At 43.3% G+C, this 22146-nt stretch overlaps 1 protein-coding gene across 1 annotated transcript; it reads right to left on the reverse strand.

The window, feature by feature from the left end:
• Positions 1 to 7332: 7332 nt before the first annotated feature.
• LOC143487032 (uncharacterized) lies at positions 7333 to 20979 on the reverse strand. Its single transcript, XM_076986336.1, has 13 exons — positions 20840 to 20979; positions 20084 to 20257; positions 19386 to 19912; positions 18588 to 18893; positions 17533 to 17666; positions 10368 to 10476; positions 10085 to 10202; positions 9955 to 9991; positions 9470 to 9723; positions 9069 to 9279; positions 7905 to 8894; positions 7696 to 7759; positions 7333 to 7465 (listed from the first exon to the last, which is right to left on the reverse strand). The coding sequence occupies exons 1-13, from the start codon at positions 20977 to 20979 to the stop codon at positions 7371 to 7373; spliced, it is 3159 nt and encodes a 1052-aa protein (XP_076842451.1). The 3' UTR covers positions 7333 to 7370.
• Between the last annotated feature and the right edge of the window lie 1167 nt (positions 20980 to 22146).

Consider the following 22146-nt stretch of genomic DNA (forward strand, 5'->3'; position numbering starts at 1 on the left):
ACGCGGAGGACGCAGACGGCGGAACACTTCCGCCAGACCGCGGTACGCGTGTGGAGGGAGAGACCCCCGCGTCCGTGGAACTGCCACCCCGTGCAATGGGCAGCTGCGAACAAGAGGAAGACAGCGCACTGCTCCCGGTCTTCCCCGAGGAGGAGGAGACCGGTGAGCCGTTTCTGGTGGATGCAGGCGCCTTTGCCCTCAGCCCTCCCGAGGATGAGTTCGGGGAAGCGGACTCTCCAAGTGAGGAGGACGAGACCTACCCCCCGTCGGAGTGTTCCGACTCCACCTTGGACTACGGTGAGGCGGAGGGAGACGACGAGGAAGACGTTCGCTCTCCGTCCTTCTGCTCCGCTCCCACCACGGACTACAGTGAGGGAGAGGAGGACGACGAGACCTACCCCCAGTCGGTATGTTCCCAGTCTACCCTAGACTACGGGGAGGGTGAGGAGGACACCAGCTCTCTTACCTCCAGCCACGCGTTCTCCGCAGAGCGACACGATGCGGAGGACGACGTCAGTCCTCCCCCTTCCGTATTCTCGGCTCCTACCGTATACTACGGAGAGGGGGAGGACGCCAGCCGCCCTCCGTCTGTTTGTTCATCACCCTTTGGGAGTGAGGACGAGAGCGAGGGGAAGGAGAGCGTCTCGGGACGTTCGGGGAGCACTGTGCACCTCAAGAAGGAGGTTCCCCGGTCCTCCTCAGCGGCAAGCAGCATGGCCTGGTCCCGCTGCCCGACCCCGGAGGAATCCATGTCGCTGGGTCAGAGCGTCTCCGAGAGCGAGGAGGAGATGGAGACGTCAGGGGGTGAGGCGAAGGCATCTCCAAGAGAGCAGGGGGGTCCTGGTGTAGCCAGCGCTCCAAGGTGGGTGCGTCACACGCCCTTGGAGCTGCCGTGGACACCAGCCGGCGCGCTGCGCAAAGCCAGGACTCCAGCCGCGCCCAGAGGGAGGACTAAAGCTCCCCGAGGGAAGCCCCCTGGAGCAAGGCCAGCGGGAGCCCCGAGCGGTGCAACGCGGGCGCGGAGTCGGAACCCGAGGACCGGAGGGACCCCGCCGCCTGTACCGCCTGCGGCGTCTGCGTCTCCAGGAGGGACTCCGCCGCCTGTTCCGCCTGCCGCGCCCTCCAGCCTGCTTTCCCTGGAGGGAAAACGCCACCGTGTGCGCTTTGGCAGGCAGCCGGAGCGATGCCATGGCTGCCTGTCCCTATATGTTTGTCTATTCCCCTGTGTCTCCCTAATTTCCTTTTCCCGTTCGTTCCTCTTGTGTTTCATGTGCCAGTGTGTGTGTTTGTCAGCGTGCCATTGTTTAATGTTTTCTCCCCTGTCTTCCCAGGGAGGGTGTGCTAGAGCTGTTCGCGGCGGTTCCCGCCGTCGGGGGTGACGGCTCTCGGAGGCTCGTGATCCCGGCGGCTCCGGACCTGTCCCGTCGGTGTTGGTTCGGGGCTTCCCAGCTGCGCGGGACGCTCCGGGAGTAGCGAGCCCCTGGCGGAGGGTTCTGTCATGGTGACAGCTCCGGACCCTTCCCTGTGGGCGTGTCATGACGTCGTCTGCGTGCTGTTATGTCCATGTTTGTACTTCCGTGGGTGTGGGTTGTTTGTGAGCGTGTTCGTTTGTTACACCTGTGCCTTGTCTCAAGGTCACGTGGGTCTGTGTAACTCACCTATTTAATGTGCGTTCGCGCAGTGTCGTGTGCTCGTCTTTGTCTAAAGTTCATGCCTGTGCAAGCATCGCGTCAGCGTGCTTGCTCCGCTAGTGCTGGACTTTACGTGTTTGTGTTCATTAAATGTTAAGTGTGCATCGCAAGACGCTAGTTGTGTCTAGTCCTTCCTCTCACACACCAGCGTTACAATTTCTGTATTTCTATATTTATCTATGTATTCATTTATACATTTATTTATTTCCACGTGTATTTATTTATTTATTCATTTATTCCTGTATTTCCACATTTATTTATTTCTGTATTTCTGCGTTTGTGTGTTAATGAGGTGAGCGGTGCTAGCCACACTCTAAAGCACGATTGGTCAGCCGGTGAATCAGACAAAAGCAACCGATTTCTTACAACTCGAACGTTAAGTGACTCTACTTGGTGACGCTATCCTTCAATTAAGCAATGGCTTCAATTGGGAGACCACTGGCAGATATTCTGCGGGATGTTGCAAACCAGCTTGAAAACAGTAAGTTTCTTCTGTTTGTTTCTCAGGTATAATAAACATTTCGATCTGAAAACATTACATTAAAGTGATTCACGAAAAGCTTAACGGCTGCCATATTAATCTAAACTGATCAAGCTAACTGGTGTTCAATATTTTGTGTAGCATCGCCCACTACCGCAGCCGCACCAAATCCGCCTGCCACGTTATCGAAAACCATGACATAGTCAGGGGGCCATTTCTGAAAAGTGCTTCCATTAATACTTTTGCGGACATGTCAGGGTACAAGATGAGAACCTATTATTTTAGTCAGAAGGGACACACAGGTGAAATTCTAGAGTGGTTGTCAGGCTGAAAAAATGTTTTTATGACTTTTATGAGTAGGGGTGGGTATCACTACTGATTTCCCAGTTCAATTCGATTCCGATTCACAAGGTCCCGATTCAATTCGATCCGATTCAATATCGATTCTTGTAGGGAAATTTCAGTTACAATAAAAAGTGTAGTTTGAATGTGAAATGTAATGATACAAGGAACACTCAAACTTTATTAAAATGTATTAAGATATTAGTGGTTATACTGTGAACAACAATTAATGCACACTTCCACGTAGCTCCTTTACCAGAAAATGCATTGAAAGCGGTTTTGAACAGCCTTTTAAAGTGCACATTAAGTTTTTTTTTTTTTTTTTTGTTTACATGTAACAAAAACGTTTATGAACATAGTTCTGAATATTGTAAACATTAAGGTCCAAAAACTAAGATTTATTCGTGACTGCTTTGTGACATCTTGGAAATTGTCCATTTTTTCTGCAAGAAAAGGAGCTGATCAACATGTTGAGGAGTGAGACAGCTCCTTTGTGCAGTAACAATATTGCCAGCTGTTGAGAAAACTTCACAGCTTTATACTGTAATCGTAATCGCGGTGGCTCCGCCCGTGCGCTGTTGCTTTGCGAGGTCGTGCACCTCTCAAATTTTGTAACTTCGCACACAATGAACAAAGTAATGTTTGCAGGGTTCATACACCTTTACAAGGAGAAATTAAAGCACGTCACGCGAGATAAAACACAAAACATTAAAACAATACGCATATGTGGGGAAAATTGGCCAATTCTAAAGATCGATCTCAGGTTTAATAAATCGATATCGAATCATTCAAATGAAGATTGATTTTAATCGAAAAATCGATTTTTTAAACACACCCCTATTTGTGAGCTATTTTAGGGGAGAAAAAATTATTTTGTGTAACACAACATAACTTCAGAAAATGGTGATTATCTCAGGAACCGCAAGGGCCACAGACAAAAACTTGGTATTAAATGAAAGCTGACACTTCTGGGATGTCAGTAGAAGTATGAAGCATGTACATACCTATTACACTCTGGGAGATAATAGAGCTTGAACATCAATAAAAATCAATATCCGCCTAAAGTGTACCACAGGGTTGCCAACTCTCACGCATTGAGCGTGAGACACACGCATTTGACCGCTTTCACACGCTCTCACGCCACACTTCCGATATCTCACGCCGAGAAAAAAAATCTAGTTTATTTACCTATGATCCATATCTATGATTCAGTGAGTTACTAGTTCGCGATATAACACTTAATTTGTGTCCATTTTACGTTCGCCACCATGTCCACATTTTCAGTCAAAGTCCTGAACAGGGATTTAACAGAAGAGTTTGTGGTTTAATTTTGTTAAGAAGCATCACATGAACAGGAAAATTATTATTTTTGAACATAATATGATACATATGATAATGTGATGTGGTTACCTGAGTATTCTTGCACCAAGCTGCTGAACCACAACCACATGCCCCACAGCAAAACATCCCACCTCTTCCACATCGGCACTGCCTAGTGCTGCACTGAGTTCCACTCTCCTTGCACCCACAGGTCGTCAGCTCCAAAGATCTTGCCTGTAATGGTTCTTTGGTTAAAAGCTTTGGTACCAGCACACCATCCTTCATATGCCAACCACAACTAGTTGGTGAGGGAAGCTGTGGATGAGACACTAGTGATTGTTTCCAAATCTTTGTTTGATAGTGTGCCCTCATGAGGTGCAGAGACAAGGCATCCTTTGTTGGAGCTAAAGTATCCACATTGGCTTTTACCTTCCAAATCAGGGCACATTGAACCTCATGAATTGATTCACTGCTTGATTTTGGGTCATACAATTTACATACAAATTGTTCTGCCATGCGTAGAGTGTCTTGACTTGGCATTTCTTCCTCACCAAAGTTTTGAAGAAGATGAGGATACTGCTGGAACACTTTACATGCAGTCCTTTTTCCTATACCAGTGAACTGGCTAGTTGTATCACATCCGGTGATGGCATGAAAGGCCAATAAACCATTGGTTATATTATATTGGTTGGTGACATGTGGTAATTTGATTTCATGCACTTTGATGAAGCAGGGTTTCTTGGCTGTTCCTGCCTTCATCCAAACCTCAGGACTCAAATGTTGTGCAAAGGCAAGCAGCAACACCAGAACATCTGTGTCTCTGCACTGAACGATGAGCCGCTGAAACCCCTTCACTGTTGCATGAGTATATTTGACCTCTGGTAAGTCCTGCTCTAAGCTCATCTGCTACATTATGTAAACAAATGGAATATGGATCATTTCCTCCTGATGGTGTACTCTGGTACTTCCTTAAGAATGCCCTGTAGCAGATAAGATGGCACTTGCCCTCTGCTGAAATCAAGTCATTGACTCCTGCAAGCCTTGGTCGTAATTCTGTGTCTTGCTGAGCTAGGTTAAGAATCTTTTCAGATGTACTCTAGACTTGGATGTTGCAAAGTTTGTCTCTGCTATCTTTTTGACAAAAGATACATTTTTCCCAAGTGACTGGAGATACTGATTGTCTAGTGGAGCGGGGGCAGAGGGTGCTCATAGGTTCCTGTGATGCACTTGCTTTTTCAAAACTCTTCTTTAAGGCGAGAAATGTAAGTGACATTGGTAAAAGCAGCATAACATGTTTTGTGCCACTTGATCTTGTCTGTTTCTGTGTCTAGGAATGCCTGGATTCGATTCAGAGCATCAGCATATTTCACATCTTTTGTATTTTGCTCTTTCACTTGCTCTGACTCTGATACAATTCAGGCCTTCATCAGATGGTTTTTTAAGCTGCTTATCTTTGCTGCACTTCCCATGGTCTTTTTGACAAATAAAACATTTCTGCCAATTCATACATCTTGCTATTGGATATTCAGGGGGTTCTAAGCTTACTGCTCCATCTATATCCATTTTAACTTATCTGAAAAGCAAGGAAATCAAGGAATAAGCCCTTCTTTAGCCTGCTTGTATCTCCTTATGAGACAAAAATATGGATCATTTGTACTGAGTAACATGCTATGCTAGTTAAAAAGGTGGTCAACACTTATATAGCAGAATGTAGAACAGAATATTATGCAGAAATAAATATCACCACTACACATCAACATGTAGTTATTACCAAGGTACATTACCTTAATTATCTAGCTGTGACGTTTAGCTAGTTTAGCTAATTTAGCTGAAAACAGGTTCTCCTACCTTTTCTGATATTTCGTGGTTAGATCTGGTTTGTTGTTGTAGACAATTGAAAATGAGTGAGATGTTGTTGTTGTTGTTGTAGACAATTAGAAATTAGTGAAACTAATCAATGAATTCTTGTGAAAACACCTTCTGCGATGATCTCCATTGAATCTCTTTCTTCAGGCTTCATAGCACAGATGTGGTAACAAAACAGTGCCCCTGTGGCCCCTTTGGTATGCTTATTATTAATTTTATCAAAGGTTATATTTGCACATAAGATGGATTATATTGGAAGTATGTTCAAGAGTAGCCTACAGCAGGGGTTAAGAAGAGAAGAAAACACATAGGAAAAACTTCAGATTTTTGCCACTTTTAAAGATATAGTCATAAAATGGATAAAATTTCATTTTCCAAGCTGACAACCAGACTAGATTACATCCCTAGGGGTCAAATAATAATATTTTATAGGTTGTCAGCTTGTACCCTGAGATGTCCGCATCAGTTACAATGTCAGTTTTGGCCCCCTGACTAACACTCCGCCATCCCGTGGATGGTGGGTTTCTACAAACAAAAGTGCTGGATTACAAACTGGACTCCCAGTGGAACGTGCTCATTAAATACGAATATAAAAAACCCAACATTTGTCAAATATGTATATATTAATTAGGTAAGTGACAGGGTTACCAACTCTCACGCATTGCGCGTGAGACACACGCATTTGTATTCACACGCTCACACGCCACACATTTGATATCTCACGCCAAAAAAATATCTAGTTTATTTACCTCTGATCCATATCTATGATTCAATGAGTTACTAGTTCGCTCTGGCGCCAACCACTGGCGATCGATCGATCGCAATATAACACTTAATTCGTGTCCAATTTTACATTTTTTGGGAACGAGATAATTAACGCGTGGGAACGACGCCTCGACACTGTGGAGTTTTAGTGTTGAAGGTACATGTTCAATTTACTATCTTGATAAATTCAAGAGATTTTTAAGTATATAATATTTTTTCATTCAGTTCACAGAGGTTTCCTTTTGACGGGAGACATCAGCAGAGGCGCTAACTGTGCAGCTTCTTGGCTAAATAAAAGCCATTGAAATGTATGCTCGTCTCGGAGTCCTGCCTCCCTCGCCAGCGTTACAGGCAAATACCTTCCTGATGTGATTGATCTCAGGTACATATAGGCTTTATTATCCTTTCATATCCTTTTTTTGTAAATTACCATAGACCTTGCTTAACAAACTATTATACAAATTAGTTTCATTATTATTATTATATTTATTTAGATACGATAGTCCCTATTTCTCTCTATGAGATGATGGGGTCCAACTAGAATATTATTGGTAGTTATTTTGCTATTTGGGGGTGGGGATGCTGCTGTGCAGTACTGTTATTACTGAATTTAGACTTTTTAACAATTGATGGGCTTGAAATCATCCGTCCAATCTGCCAACAATAGTCATGCATATTGCCTTCTACTGAGAGTCTTGTTTTGTAGAAGCTTATCAAAGGGTTCACTTTTAAGTTTCTGTACAATAAAAATGGGAATTGTACCATAATAAGAAGTCTAACTCTTTAATGTCATGTGTAGCCATGCAGGTGTCACAATCAAGCAGTCTGTTTTTCTTTTTTTTTCCATTTTAATTGAATAACACATTTTCTACTTCCAGCAATATCACATAAGTAGGTGTTTTCCCTCATTTTCTGCAGATCTTGGAGAAAGCTGTTGCCAGTCTGGTACGCATCGACTTTCTCCTGAGCTTAGGGATGGTCTTGTCAGAGGTGGATGGTGCTAAAGAGGAAAGATGTGCCAAAGAAATGGTCAAAGCAAATAGACGGTGTGAGAGGGATGCTGTGTGTAGTCTTCCATGCTGTTGTCATTATTGTTGTTCATGCCCTATTAGTTGTGCAGCATGAAAGACAACTAAACCATGGAAGACTACTATACCACGGACCCCTCACTTCTTTATGCATAATACTCTCATGAATTAAACTTCACCAAAGAAATACTAAAACACGTACCATCTGGAATATGTTTGTCCACCACCTGGTCCTCCATGTGAACACGCACTTTGTTTGTCTGTTTCTTTAAAAAGAGAAGACAATTTGATAAAAATCATTCAAAATATGATTCTGACGGTAGCATAAATGTATGGTTGAAAATCATTCAGAAGAGCAGAGTCTAAAGCTAATGGTGTGACTGGGAATAAATACACTTTAAAAACAGATACCTTGAATCTCAGCTTCAGAAATCTTGGACACCTGAACCACCGAGAAGATTTCTTCTCCAGCCCCACGTCCACCGTCTGGGCAGCACTCTGCAGAGCAGAGCCTGTACGGTCCTGTTCTGACTTAGAGGTGGTGATGCCAGCGAGGTCACTGATCACAGTGTGGGCAATCACAGCTGACAGCTCAGAGCAGCATCGCTGTCGTGACTGCTCCACTTCTAAGTCAGCCTCCGTCACAGATATGCTTTCATAACAGTAGCGCCCAAATATAGTGTCAGGCTTGGTGCAGGACGTCAGACCAAGGCTTTGTTGGAGTAGTTTTTCGGTAGCTGTGTTCACAAAGCTCCTCACGATGCCTGACTGGAGTGCCTCCTTGGAAAGGTAGGTATCTGACAACACTGACCGAGTCCCCTTGCAGCTCATTTGTGCTTTTACTTGGTCCAGAGCCGCAATCCTTTCCAGCATCAAGTTCCTCACTATAGGGATGAGCTTCTGAGAGGACTGCCTGAGGGAGTCTATGGAGAGCATGCTGTCCAGTGCCTTCCAGGAACACTCAGACTCCTCATTTTGCTCAAGGGCACCACTGCTGATAACTTTTTCACCAATTGCTTCAAAACTGTCTAAAATTATGAAGTCACTGAGGGCTTGTAAATGCATGACAGATGGTGTTAATATCTGCCTCATGCACAAAACCTCCAGCCTTTTCTTCACAAATGTAAACAAATCCTTTCCAATTAGCTGTCCAGCAATTTCCTCTTTACAGAATGGAATCACTGACAATAGGCATTCAATAATGCTCTTTGTGGTGGTGATGGAGTTTAGCAGTACTGATGCTGACCAACTCGTGATTGTGCAGGATTCCAAAAATCCCAGCATCCTGGTCTTAACTGCAAGCATCAGATTTTGGGCGATGTCCTCAAAGTAGCTTACAGGCAGTGTAACACCTTCATGGAGGTCAGTATTGCAATAAATGTCCACAAGACATGAGTTAATCTGGAGTAACAACATGTGCAAGAGTAGTAAACAAGATTGTAGTCACTGATCACTGGCCTTGGTCTCACACTGCATATATTGCTAATAGATATATAAACACATCAACTATGGAGGAAAACATGAATAATAATAAAAATAATAGAATAAATGAACTAAAACATTTTAGTCCCTCACCTGCTTTAGGGAGTCATCCACAATAGCGGATATGACGCGGCTGGTCTCTTTCATATCGAGATGCTTTATCTCAGGTGGCAACATATTCATAATGGCCCTCATGACCTCTCCATAGATATGGCTGAAGATCCTGTCCTCTGAGATGCCAAAGACGACCCTGAGAGGCTTTGAAAAAGATGATGTGCTGCTTCTTGAGTACTCATCATACCTGCTGAAAGTAGGAAAGTTTCCCAATAAACTATAAAATACATAAAGGAATCACAGGCTTGATGACATTAGAAATTAAGCCAAAACTGTTAAACTCCGTGCTCGTGGACCGAGTTTAACTGAGTAAATAACTCAGCATATCAATACTCCAAATGAATACTCACCACCAACCTTCAGACTGAGTATTAACTTACATGCACAAGGTAGCATACATTAAAGGACGAGGGGCACGACTACGCCTGCTCGTCGGTCCGCAGTTGATCTGAGAGGGAGAATCATGTGTCTCTCCATGCTCCACCTCATGAGGGCTGCTGGAGATACAGGTTCCTCCTGAGGACCTCACCCCTAACAGGCCTGACTCGAAACCTGGAGCAACCACCTCCTTCACTGCTACTTTGACCCATGCTGAGATTTTTTGCAGCACTGCAATCAAATCCTCCATTTTCATCTAGTTAGGTTAAAGCCAAGTATAAAACGTTCATCAGTATCCAAAAGCTTAATGATTTTTAATTATTACTTTTTTTAACCTTAAGCTGATTATTTCTTTAAGAAGTAAAATGCCAATGCAAAGAACATGTACTGTTATGAAGGTCTGACCAGACATGGCCAAAGGCTCATCTTGCAGACAGACATACACACAGGCAGAGATGAAGACAGAGAGATAGAGATTCGTACTCACATCGCTTGGCAGTGTATTCCTCAGCTCTTGCCAAAGTCTGAAAAGAAAGTGTTACATTGTCACCTAGTTTAATCTTCCAGCACATGTATGTAAAGATTGAGTATGTGATGTGTGGAGAGTGAGTACTTACTCTTCAGTTAGAACAGCTGCATTAGTCCCAGAGGTCGATACGACTCCATCACTTTTGACACATGGAGGAGTGTTGAGATCCTCCATCACTGCCTCCTCCACTCTAGTACAGCAAACAGCTGTGGTGAAAGAAACATTTACTTTAAACATCTATGAGGCAAACACTAATGATGCCCATAAACAAATGTCACTAAAAACATAAATTATGGAAAATTATACTGTTATGAATAAATACCCGTATAATGCATCACGTTTTGGTAACATGTCATCACGCTAAATCTCACCTGAAAACCATCTGCTATGGTCTTTCTTTGCCGGCTTGCTTTCCACGCCGGGAGCAGACGCATCACAGCCCTCTGCAGGAAGCTCTTCTGCTGGCCCAGCTTTCTTAGACTGTAGTAGAGAAAATGAAGAAAAAATGAGTTTCATGATTACCGATTTTGCATTTCTCAAAATCCTCCACAAGGTGGCGCTATTAGAATTGTTGTGTACGCGCTAAAAAGGGAGGAAACTGGTGACGCTTTACGAGTGTCCCATAGAAAACTATTGATTTTCTCATGCAGGCCTATATATAAACTTACTGACATGGGTAAACATAGCATGAAGAAATAATTGACGACATCATGTTAAAGTAGGCTACATTATGCGTTAAACACGTTGTAGAATGCTACCCTTTCCTGTGAAGATAATACAGGCTGCGGACATCCGCGCAGACACGATAGGGGGAATACGAACATTTTATAATTTAGATTTTTTTTTCAACTCCGCTGGACTCTCAAGGAGATAATATTAATCGATCTTAATGATGACCTCAGATGGTTAATAACCAATATTAATTGGTTACACATCTTAAATGTGATAAGAGGCCGTAAAATGAAGTAACTGGGATGTAACCGGATAATTAGAGAAGGGTAATGCTGCAGGCCGGAGCCCCGGTGGGCGTGGGTAAAGGGCGTATCATGTGTCAATCATTTTCGAATGCAGCCAATCAGATACTAGACTTTCGTTGTCAATCAATTTTTATTAAGCCAATTATCAGCCAGAGTTAGCTGTCAATCATTTTTTAATGCAGCCAATCATCTTAACAGATCTGCCAAAAGAAGGCGGAAACTGCACGGAGAAGCTCTTTAAACAGAAGTATATGCCGCTCTTACACAAAAGTAGCTGAATAAAAACATTAGAAGAGCCATGACTTTAGACATTTTAAAATCAAAGTTTAAAATACTTCTCACTTATTTTTCTGGAACGGCACTTTAATGTTTTTTCCTTTATTGCACGTATTGCATCATTTACATCATACATATATGTGGCGAGTGTAAATTGGTAGCGGAGGGGAGGTGTAAATGGACACAAATTATGTATTATATCGCGATCGATCGCCATGTATAAGCGCCTCCGCCGAGCAGAGCGTTGAGGAGCGACTTCGATTGGAGGATCGTGCTCTATTTTTTATTATTAATTTTTTTGCCGATGCTGGTCCAGCGTGTCGCGTGCCACTGATTATGCCTCGGCGTGCCAACGGTGGCCCGCGTGCCATAGGTTGCCGACCCCTGCTGTAGAGCCTTTGAATATTATAACCATTGTCGAAATTAAGCTCAGCAAGTAAAGTAAAAGAAGGACGCGATCACACAGTCTCATTGAAAATGTAGGAGTTAATGAATAAAGTGCACCAACGCAAAACCCGTGACATAATCCAAATAAAGTTTGAAGACTAGTATTGTTTTGATATAATCAAATGACGATGGAGTGTTGGAGTTATCGGACAGAGTTGATCAAATCAGAGTTAATCCAACTCAATGACTCCCGCAAAGATGTAATTAAACTCTGCCCACGAATTTCTCTTGGCGAAAGATGTACACGGTGAGCATACAATAGCTAGCTCTCCATAATTATGAGGATTAAAAGCAATGCCTGATTATATCAAAACAATACTGGTCTTCAAACTTTATTTGGATTATGTCACGGGTTTTGCGTTGGTGCACTTTATTCATTAACTCCTACATTTTCAATGAGACTGTGTGATCGTGTTCTTCTTTTACTTGCGCTACATTACTGGTCACATCTGAGCTTAATTTCGACAATGGTTTTAATATTCAAAGGCTCTACATCAGGGGTCGGCAACCTATGGCACGCGGGCCACCGTTGGCACGCCGAGGCATAATCAGTGGCACGCGACACGCTGGACCAGCATCAGTTAAAAATTAATAATAAAAAATAGAGCACGATCCTCCAGTCGAAATCGCTCCTCAACACTCTGCTCGGCGGAGGCGTTTATACTTTGCGATCGATCGCGATATAATACTTAATTTGTGTCCATTTACACCTCCCCTCCGCTAACAATTTACACTCGCCACATATATGTATGATGTAAATGATGCAATACGTGCAATAAAGGAAAAAACATTAAAGTGCCGTTCCAGAAAAATAAGTGAGAAGTATTTTAAACTTTGATTTTAAAATGTCTAAAGTCATGGCTCTTCTAATGTTTTTATTCAGCTACTTTTGTGTAAGAGCGGCATATACTTCTGTTTAAAGAGCTTCTCCGTGCAGTTTCCGCCTTCTTTTGGCAGATCTGTTAAGATGATTGGCTGCATTAAAAAATGATTGACAGCTAACTCTGGCTGATAATTGGCTTAATAAAAATTGATTGACAACGAAAGTCTAGTATCTGATTGGCTGCATTCGAAAATGATTGACACATGATACGCCCTTTACCCACGCCCACCGGGGCTCCGGGCTGCAGCATTACATATATGGATAATTAACGTTAATCTGGCTCTCGTTCACTCTCTGATTCGTTCATGAACTGAAATCTCTCGTTCATTCTCTGATTCGTTCACTGAACGTAGTCACCCAGAGAACTGTTGCTAAGGACGTGACTCGCGTTTCCGCTGCCACTCACTCACATTTTCTTTTTGATTGCACATTTAAGTTGATATTTTCATCTGAATGTACAGTTTTTATCTTAATGTTGCTCTTAATTTAATATTTATTTTGCACTCAGTTGTAGGTTAGTTCATACTTATTTTTTGTATTATGTTACAGTGATCCTGCGCCAGTTCGTGCTTCAGCTTTTGTGAATTCACTCTTTCACGGGTTTTTATAAGATATTAATGGGAAAAATAATTCGCGGGTCATCACTTTTTCGCCGGTTGTCTGCGGAATTCGATCGGAGGAAAAAATACATATTTTATGATTTTTTACATGACAAAATCCCAAAATGTATAAAAATATATTATAAGTATTAATAATAACAAGGAATGTTATAAATAATAAAACAGTACGAATTATAGTAAATAGTGCATATTTACTCTCGGAAACGAGAACCAGCATCACACACATGCACAGAACAGTGTGGTAATGGTTATTAAGTGAACGGGAAAGGTTTATGTAAAGGTGTGGGGAGGGTTTATAAAGCCTTAATATAGTGTATAAAAACTTAAATAATTATACCGTTTCTATTTTCGGTTATTGCGGGTAGTTTTGGAATCTCCAGAATGCGATAAAGGAGGCATTACTGTATTTGTAATGTAATTTATATTTTATAATAATTTATATTTTATAAGCCCAACATTTATACATTTTCTACAACACTCTCCTGGTCCATGAGGCCGTGAACTAAACTGAAACATGAACCGATCAGCCGTGTATCAGTTAAGACTGAATACTTTCCCTTGACCATAGCGCGCACACCGCACACCTCGCGCGAACCTCCACGTTCTTTGCAGTGTTGTCCGAAACGACATGTGGTAGTATAAAGAAACACCCCTCAAAAACAGGGGAACATTTACCTGATGAATTTTAATGTTGCATTGTGTTCTAGGTTTGAAAGTGCTGGAATTTAGGCTAAAGTACTTGAAAATGCTCGACTGAGAAGCTAGGCTCTCTCGAACTTACTCGGACTAAAGTGAGATTATGGAAAAAGCTCAAAGGAACATGAACTTACCCTCATCATTTGTTTAAACACGATCACTTGGAATACGATCACTCTTTTACTCGCACAATATAACGCTGAAACGCTGTACCACGACGATCTGTGGTTTAAACGCGTCTGTGGCGACTTTTATAGGTCTCCTGCATTGTGACGTCATATGCCGTGTTGTCGTAGGGACGCAGTTAGATAATAACTAAAACTACTAATTGCCCGTGTTGTCATAGTAACGCAGTTAGACAATAACTAAAACTGCTAATTGGCCGAGTCTTCAAGTGCAAATCACATGGGCTGGCCCATGTTAATCTCAGTAGTTTGGGCCGGGACATTTATCACACCTACTCTGGCCCTGGACATGTATCAGATCCACTCCGGTGTTATAAAAATCTGTGCTACCCATCGAATGTCCTACCTAGATGTATTTTCATGTCAGTGTACAGCGTACACCTATAATTTTGCGTTGTCAGCATTTTTTTCTCTTGAATTCACAATGAGGACTGTCCATTTATTTTGCCAATTTACTTTTTTGTCAACAATTGTTAAATATTTTTGTGAATATCCTCGGAAAGACCTGAGAAATATCACTACTGCTTTGTTTCTAATATGTGGAGGTTCCAAATGTCTGCTAGTCAGTTTGTTTTACCCTTGCCAGTAAATAACTGTGCTCTCTTTTATCATTCCATCCTAACTGGTTTTAGTTGACTGCAGGGGCGGACTGGCATACATTACTACCGGGGATTTCCCCGGTGGGCCGATGGGTTAGTGGGCCACCGGTTGTTTAACTCGGCCCGTGGAGGAGTCATTGCCACACACTGCGGCCCCGGCCCGTAGTCACGCTGCTGTTTAACGGTGTTATTACCTCCCCCGCTCCAGTCACACTAACCTGCTCAGAGCGGCCGCGGACTGAGCCTGTAAACACATGAACGAGTTGGACCGCGGCCGCGGACCGGGCCAGCTGATGTGAGCTGACGGTATGCAGCGGAGATCAGAAAAAAAAACAACTTGTCCCAGAAAATCTGGGCCGGACTACGAAAACATACAGCAGCTGTGTCACTTATTAATACAAGTAGACACGAGTAGCCTCATCCATACTAATGCTACATTAATGATATCTCCCTGTTTGTATCCCACGAGTGACAAGAGAGAGAGACGCCAGTTGCACACTGACACTGCTGAGGGTCTAACTCATCATGTGATCCCTCCGCCACACGGTTCACACTACTGAAACGTGAAAAAATAGGTCCGCATTGCTGTAAAGATGGAGCAGTCTAAGCCAGGGTCTAAACAAACTACGAAACGTAAACGTGGCGCTGAAAAGATGAGAGAGAGAAAAAGAAAAGCTGCAGAGGTTACTCACTGAGTGAACAATGTAGGTTTCGGCTTTCCAGTTTCCTGTATTTTGTCAGGGTCAAATTATTAAGTGTGTTAGTTATTTTGTTATGCTACTATGTGGCTTTTTAATCATATTATTGCTGGAAGGAATATTGTCCATATGATAATAAAAGCTGTCATATACACTACGTGCCACCGGGGTGGTGTAAAATGGACACAAATTAAGTATTATAGCGCCAGAGATGTCCTGTTACAGATACATTTTTATGATTGATCAGGTACACTACACCCAGATTTATGAACTGGCTGACAACACTAAAAAATCATGTATAAAAGCACACATTTGCAGGTGTTTATGGATTTACTTCACTGAATGATTTAATTGATTTAGTGTTTTCATTTTTGCAGTGCCTTCTGTGTATTTCTGGGTCCAGCTTACTAAGCCACCTTTTCTGACTAGAGCTACACTGATCCAGGTAACATAAAAAATATGTTAACATAAAAATAGTTCAAAAGTCAAGTCTTTCTTGCACAGATTCAGTGTTTTGGTTTTTCAGGAGGCATGACCATTAAGGAAACCGTTTGGCAAAAAATGCAAAAAGCAATCACAAATGACCTGGCAAAAAAATAAAATAAAATAAACTGGACTCAGAGAAAATTGAATTCAAATAATCAACACTGAAAGATGTCATCTTTATCTTACTGTCAGTGGTGTGCACAGACATTTTGGGGGGCAAGTGCTTGGGGGGGGGGGGGGGGCACTTTTTAGCGCACGTGGAACACTTCATTATAAAAAAATTACAAGCACATGTTGAATGAAATTTGACTTTTATTTGTAACATTCTCTAAACGTGAGTTTTCAATGGAAAAAAGTCACGCAGCCGACTGATAAAATTCATATCCAATATTAACTATATACAGTCATGTCCTTCAGTTAACTTCTGTTTACCCTCCACTGTCTGCAGGCCTTGTTGCATATATTTTGCAATTAGTCAATCAATATAGGCCTACAATTAAGACAGTAAAAAGACTGTAAAGTAGGAGAAGGAGTTATAGGCTACTGAGTGTTTTCATTACATGAATGCAGATGGGCATTTTTCACAGGTAATGGGGAACTTCCCGTTTCTTCGTTCACAAATGAATGTGTTAATTTATGTTGCCTACCAAAACCTATACAACAGAAGACGTTCAGCTTAATAGATTTGCAAACTCTACCTTAATTATTTGTATGTGGTCGTCCTCACGTTATCTATCATTGATTTGGGCTAGAGCGACTAGTTTATCAGATGACCAGTCGGCTAAAATGCTTAGTAGTTTGGTGCTGTATGAGACATTTTACTGCACAACAAAATGATTTCACGTTGGGCTTAGAGGGCAAACGGTACGATTTGACTTGATGTGTATGTGACCTGTGTGGTAATTTTTAGATTAGTCAGGAATGACTCAAACTACAGCTTGTCTTTAGCCAGCAGGCATAGTTTACTTAACTCTCCTTTTACCTGTGCCCATACATGTACATAATCCCGCCTTCAGTACGGAACGCCCAGAGGACCACAACTCACCACATCTCCCTTTCCCCCAAAGTAGTGATAAAATCTTAACAAAAACATGAACTACTGAAAACCTATAGTCTGACACTTAAAACAGGACTCCTGAGAAAACCCCAAAATAACATTTCACACCCTTTCAATTATTCTGTCTTACTATTGTACATAATCTTTAAGCCATGCTGGTGCCTTCACCTCCCTCCTTGGTTGAGCCCGTTCCACCTGCTCGCCCTCTCTCTCTTCTGGTCCTGCTGTCTGTTCTGTCTCCCCCTCAGTCTGTGCAGGGGTTTGTATGTCTTGTAAGGGTCTGAGATGTGCCTTGTTTCTTCTCACCACTTCCGAATCGGTCTCCACAACAAAGGAACGGGGAGTGTCTGCTTGTCTTAGCACCGTAGCAGGCTCGTGGGTGTTTGTAATCCAGACCCGCTGACCTGCTATTAGCTCTGGCCTGACCCCAGCTCTATGCCTTTTATTGTAGGCCCGTGTCTGTGCCTGTTTTAACTCCTTGTCCTTGTCTGCAAATTTCTTTTGGTTTGGCCATTGTGGTTTAAGTTGTCCCGGTGAGACTGGCAATGGTGAGCGCAGCCTTCTGCCCATTAGGAGTTCAGCTGGTGAAGGGCCTTGATGCAGCGGTGTGACCCGGTATGCCAATAGGGCTTTGTAGGGGTCATTGTTCTTCTTCAAGAGGCTTTTCACTGTTTTAACAGCCCTCTCTGCCTCCCCGTTGCTCTGGGCGAAGAATGGGCTGCTGGTGACGTGTCTGAAGTCGTAGTCTGTGGCAAAAAGGGAGAAAGAGCTAGAAGAAAACTGAGGTCCATTATCTGTTATCAAAATTTCAGGCACCCCATGTCTAGCAAAAATAGATTTCAGGCCATTAGTTACCCCTGCTGACGTAGTTACAGGTGTCTTCATTATTTCAATATATCTTGAATAGTAGTCTACTACCAGTAAATAAGAGTCATTTTGCCAGTAAAACATATCTGCGCCGATTTTCTGCCAAGGCCGTTTAGGCAGCTCTGAGAGTATCATCGGCTCTGGGTGTAGCTGTTGGTGCTTAGCACATATCTCACACTGGGCCACGACTTTTGTGATTTGAGCACTCAGGCCTAACCACCACACAGACTGCTGAGCTCTCAGCTTGCATTTGGATATCCCCATATGTCCCTCATGCAGTCGGGCAAGTATTTCATTTTGCAGTGTCTCTGGAATGACAATACGTTGTCCTTTCATCAAAAGATCACCATTCATGTGTAACTCCCCTTGGTGAACCCAATAAGCCTTCAGTTGCTGGGGAAGCTCCTCTTGTCATGGTCAGCCTCTTTTGCACTGAAGGATCAGCTGACTGCATATGGCGTCCTGCCGCTGATGTTCAGCTATCTGCTGGAGTTTGGACTGAGATGCAGGTAAGCTGTCATGTACTGTGTTAACGAAAATCTGTACTTCCCCTTCCATCTGTGTTTCTTCTGCTGTCATTGGACGCCTTATCGGAGCTCTGGACAGTGTGTCTGCTGTGATGAGGGCTTTTCCGGGAACATGCACAATGTTGTATGTAAACCTAAGCAATCGCAGGCGGAATCGCTGAATCCTGGGAGGTAAGTCATCCAGTGCTTTTGTCCCCAACAGTGCGATGAGGGGTTTATGGTCAGTTTCTATTGTGAACTGTAATCCAATGAGGTATGAACTTAGCCTCTCACAGGCCCAGGTGACGGCCAGTGCCTCCTTTTCCACCTGGGCATATCGTTGCTCTGTCTCAGAAAGGCTCCGAGAAATGTAGGCAACTGGACGCCACTGCATGTTTTCGTCTCTCTGCATTAAGATTGCCCCAAGGCCAAAGGACGATGCATCCGCAGACACCTTTGTCTTGGCCTGTGGTCTGTATTGAGCCAAGACCGTTGGTGATGTCAGCTCATTCTTGAGCTTGTCAAAGGCTGTCTGCTGTATATGACGCCAGGACCAATCATTGTCTTTTACCAGCAGATCTCTGAGCGGTTTGGTCAAATCTGCAAAGTGAGGAATGAATTTTGCAACATATGTCACCATCCCCAAAAACCGCCTAATGTCTGCTGTGTTCTGTGGCACAGGCATGTCTGTAATGGCTCTGATTTTGTCAGGGTCAGGTTCAATGCCTGCTGCACTGATTTTATGTCCTACAAACACAACTTCCGACTGTGCAAAGGTGCATTTCTCATTTAGTGTTAGTCCTGCCTCTTGAAGTCGTGTCAGGACAGCTGTGAGCTGCTCATCATGCTCCGCTGTATTTTCTCCAGATACAAGAACATCATCTGCATGGCATATAACCCCTTTAAGACCCGCCAAGAGCTGGGACATGTGTCTTTGAAAATGTTCTGGCCCAGAATTTATCCCAAAAGGGAGTACATTGAAACAGAAACGGCCAAAGGGAGTAATAAATGTTGTTAGTTCCCTACATTCTTGTGCTAATGGTATTTGCCAAAAGCCACTACGTACATCCAATTTTGTGAAAAATTGTGCACCATTCAGCTGTGCTAATGACTGGTCCACTGAAGGCAAGATATGTCTTTCTCTGCACACGCTTTCATTGAGCTTGGTGAGGTCAACACAAAGTCTGATTTTGCCACTGGGTTTTGGGACTACTACAATCCTCGCACACCACTCAGTGGGTTTCTCTATTCTGGAGATGACCCCCATTTCCTCCATCCTTTTCAGTTCCTCTTTGACTTTTTCAGTTAGGGGTATTGGCACACGGCGAGGGGTTGTAAGGGCATAGGGGACCGCATCTTCTCTCAGGCGGATACGGTAGTCACCTTCTAGTCTCCCTAATCCCATGAACACCTTTGGGAATTTCTTTTTGAATGTTTTCTCTGGTTCCCCATTCACTTCTGGTGTGTCAATTTCCTCCATTCGCTCAACAAGGTGTAGTGCTGTAAGTGCTGGTAAGCCCAGCAGTGGCCTGGCTAAATTATCGATGATAAACACTGGCTGAGTCGAATCTCTGTTCTTGCTTTCAAGACTACACTGAATCTTCCCTACCACCGCCAGCCTGGCAGAATTTGGGCCAAACAGTTTTTAGGGGGTGTGCAGTAGGGGGCCGTCTCTTTTATAGCTATACAGTCTGGTAGGAATGGCGGTCACCGCTGCCCCTGTATCTAGTTTAAAGGAAACTACAGTGCCATTCAGTTTGACGTCTGAGTACCAGCCAGTGCTGTCTGACCTCACCTCACCTAGAAACAGGCTGTCCTGGCAGAGTTCCTCTTCATCTGGCACCTCGTGTACAGGCTGCTTAGACTTGCAGACGGCTGCAAAGTGTCCTCGTTTGTGACATTTCCTGCATGTAGCCTCTTTGGCAGGACAGTCTTTCCAATTGTGTGACTGAGCCCTCCCACATCTATAACAGACAGATGATGTAGCATACTTGTTCTGTTTAGCTCTCTGTTGTGCACTCCCCTCTTTCTTCTGGGCAAGTGAAAGCACGTGCATCTCTTCACTAGGCTCTTTAATGGGCGCCTGGCCACTCGCACCGCGCAGCAACCCCTGTTGTTATTTCACAGTTTCGCTCTGTTTTACTCGCTGTACCGCTGTAGTCAGGGTCAGTTTTGCATCCATCTGTAATTTCTCGGAGAGGGTGACATCTCTTATGCCGACAACAATGCGATCGCGGATCAGTTCATCTCTGAGAGCCCCGAACTTGCAATAATCCGCCTGTTTGTGAACCGCGGTGATAAAGCTATCTGCCGTTTCTCCCGGTTCCTGTTTACGCATATTAAACTTTGCCCTTTCGAAAATGACATTGTGTTCTCCAATGAAATGGGCGTCAAAGCACGTTTTTACTTTTTCGTAGACCAACTTGTCCCCTTCCGTTAGCTCTGATGCATTTAAAATATCTTCGGATTCATCTCCCATAGAATATATCAACGTATTAACTTGAAAAGCTTCTTCCCTTTTAGCCAACCCCGATACAACCCTGTACCTCTCAAACCGTCGGATCCATTTGGGCCAGTTTTGAATATCTCTGCAGTCAAACTTTTCTGGTGGGTTTATGCGAAACACCTCTCCATCGTAGCTAGCTGCAGCGGAGCCTCCCGCGCGTTCCCTCTCTGTGTCGGACATTTCGAATACAAATCAATGCTTAATCCTCGCTATGCAGTTCTTGTGACGTTAATTTCGTTTACATCAGGAATAAAACGCACATCATTGAAGAGGCACCACTTCTGACACCATGTGGTAATTTTTAGATTAGTCAGGAATGACTCGAACTACAGCTTGTCTTTAGCCAGCAGGCATAGTTTACTTAACTCTCCTTTTACCTGTGCCCATACATGTACATAATCCCGCCTTCAGTACGGAACGCCCAGAGGACCACAACTCACCACAACCTGGCAGGTGAGGCACTGGAGAAGAAGTCTATCTGTGACCGTGTGTGCTGTGCTGAAGACGCTTCCTTCCACTCGCTGAACTGAACTGCTGCTGCAGCGCATCTGATGTTAAAGGAAGAGAGAGGTCGGGTGTATGCGAGGTGGTGGCTCATTTCAGGGCATTGTTTTAATCGCTCAGGTTTTCAAAAGATAATTTCAAACCGACCTCAGTAAAATGATAATAATAATAGTAAAAAATAAAAATAAAAAACACTGAAGTTTCAAAAGCGTACTTTCGTTGATAAAGGGCAGAGTTGAGTTTTCTTGCAAGAATGAGGAAGTGTGAAATGTCTACTTTTCACAAAAGTCACAAACAGGGGCGTTGCCTGGGTATGTAAAGAGCCGGGGCTCAGCCCAATTAATTATATATATATTGTTTCCTTGCAGAGTGGCATAGTGTAAAACTCACTATATTGCAAGATATAACAGGTATAGAGGGTAGACACCATACCTGGACATATTGTTGGTGGAGTTCCTTAACCCTCTCACTGTTCCTCTCAAAAGGAACTGTGTACAATTGCTTCATGCGAACTTTGTGTTTAGTCAGAGTCCGGGCAATGGTTGTCAGGCTAATGCTCTCCACATTGTGAAATAACTGGTCATTTTCTATTATTTTGGTCTGAATTTCTTTAAGTTTTATTGTCAGCAATGACCATGTCTACAATGGCATGCTCCTGGTCTTCACTCAGGAGTTTTCCCCTTTCCCCAGAGGGAGGCAGACGTTGCAGCCTTTAGTGTAAAAGAACAAAAACACAACATATGTATTAGTGGTAGGACTACAGGTACTATAGTGTCAGATATAGCATCAATAGGAATATACTTGTGAAATGTATTGTTTACCTGCTAGTTTGTTTAAAGGTCC

Source organism: Brachyhypopomus gauderio, unplaced genomic scaffold (assembly GCF_052324685.1).
Source record: "Brachyhypopomus gauderio isolate BG-103 unplaced genomic scaffold, BGAUD_0.2 sc46, whole genome shotgun sequence".
Classification (NCBI taxonomy): domain Eukaryota; kingdom Metazoa; phylum Chordata; class Actinopteri; order Gymnotiformes; family Hypopomidae; genus Brachyhypopomus; species Brachyhypopomus gauderio.

Excerpts from the sequence above, each read along its gene's own strand:
- LOC143487032 (XM_076986336.1), bottom strand. The coding sequence starts at position 20,979 with ATGTCCGACACAGAGAGGGAACGCGCGGGAGGCTCCGCTGCAGCTAGC. Across the intron at positions 18,894-19,385 it reads GTCATTAGCACAGCTGAATG|ATTTGACCAAACCGCTCAGA; the intron begins GTGCACAATTTT and ends CTCACTTTGCAG. Across the intron at positions 17,667-18,587 it reads ACTGGCCGTCACCTGGGCCT|ACTACGACTTCAGACACGTC; the intron begins GTGAGAGGCTAA and ends TTTTTGCCACAG.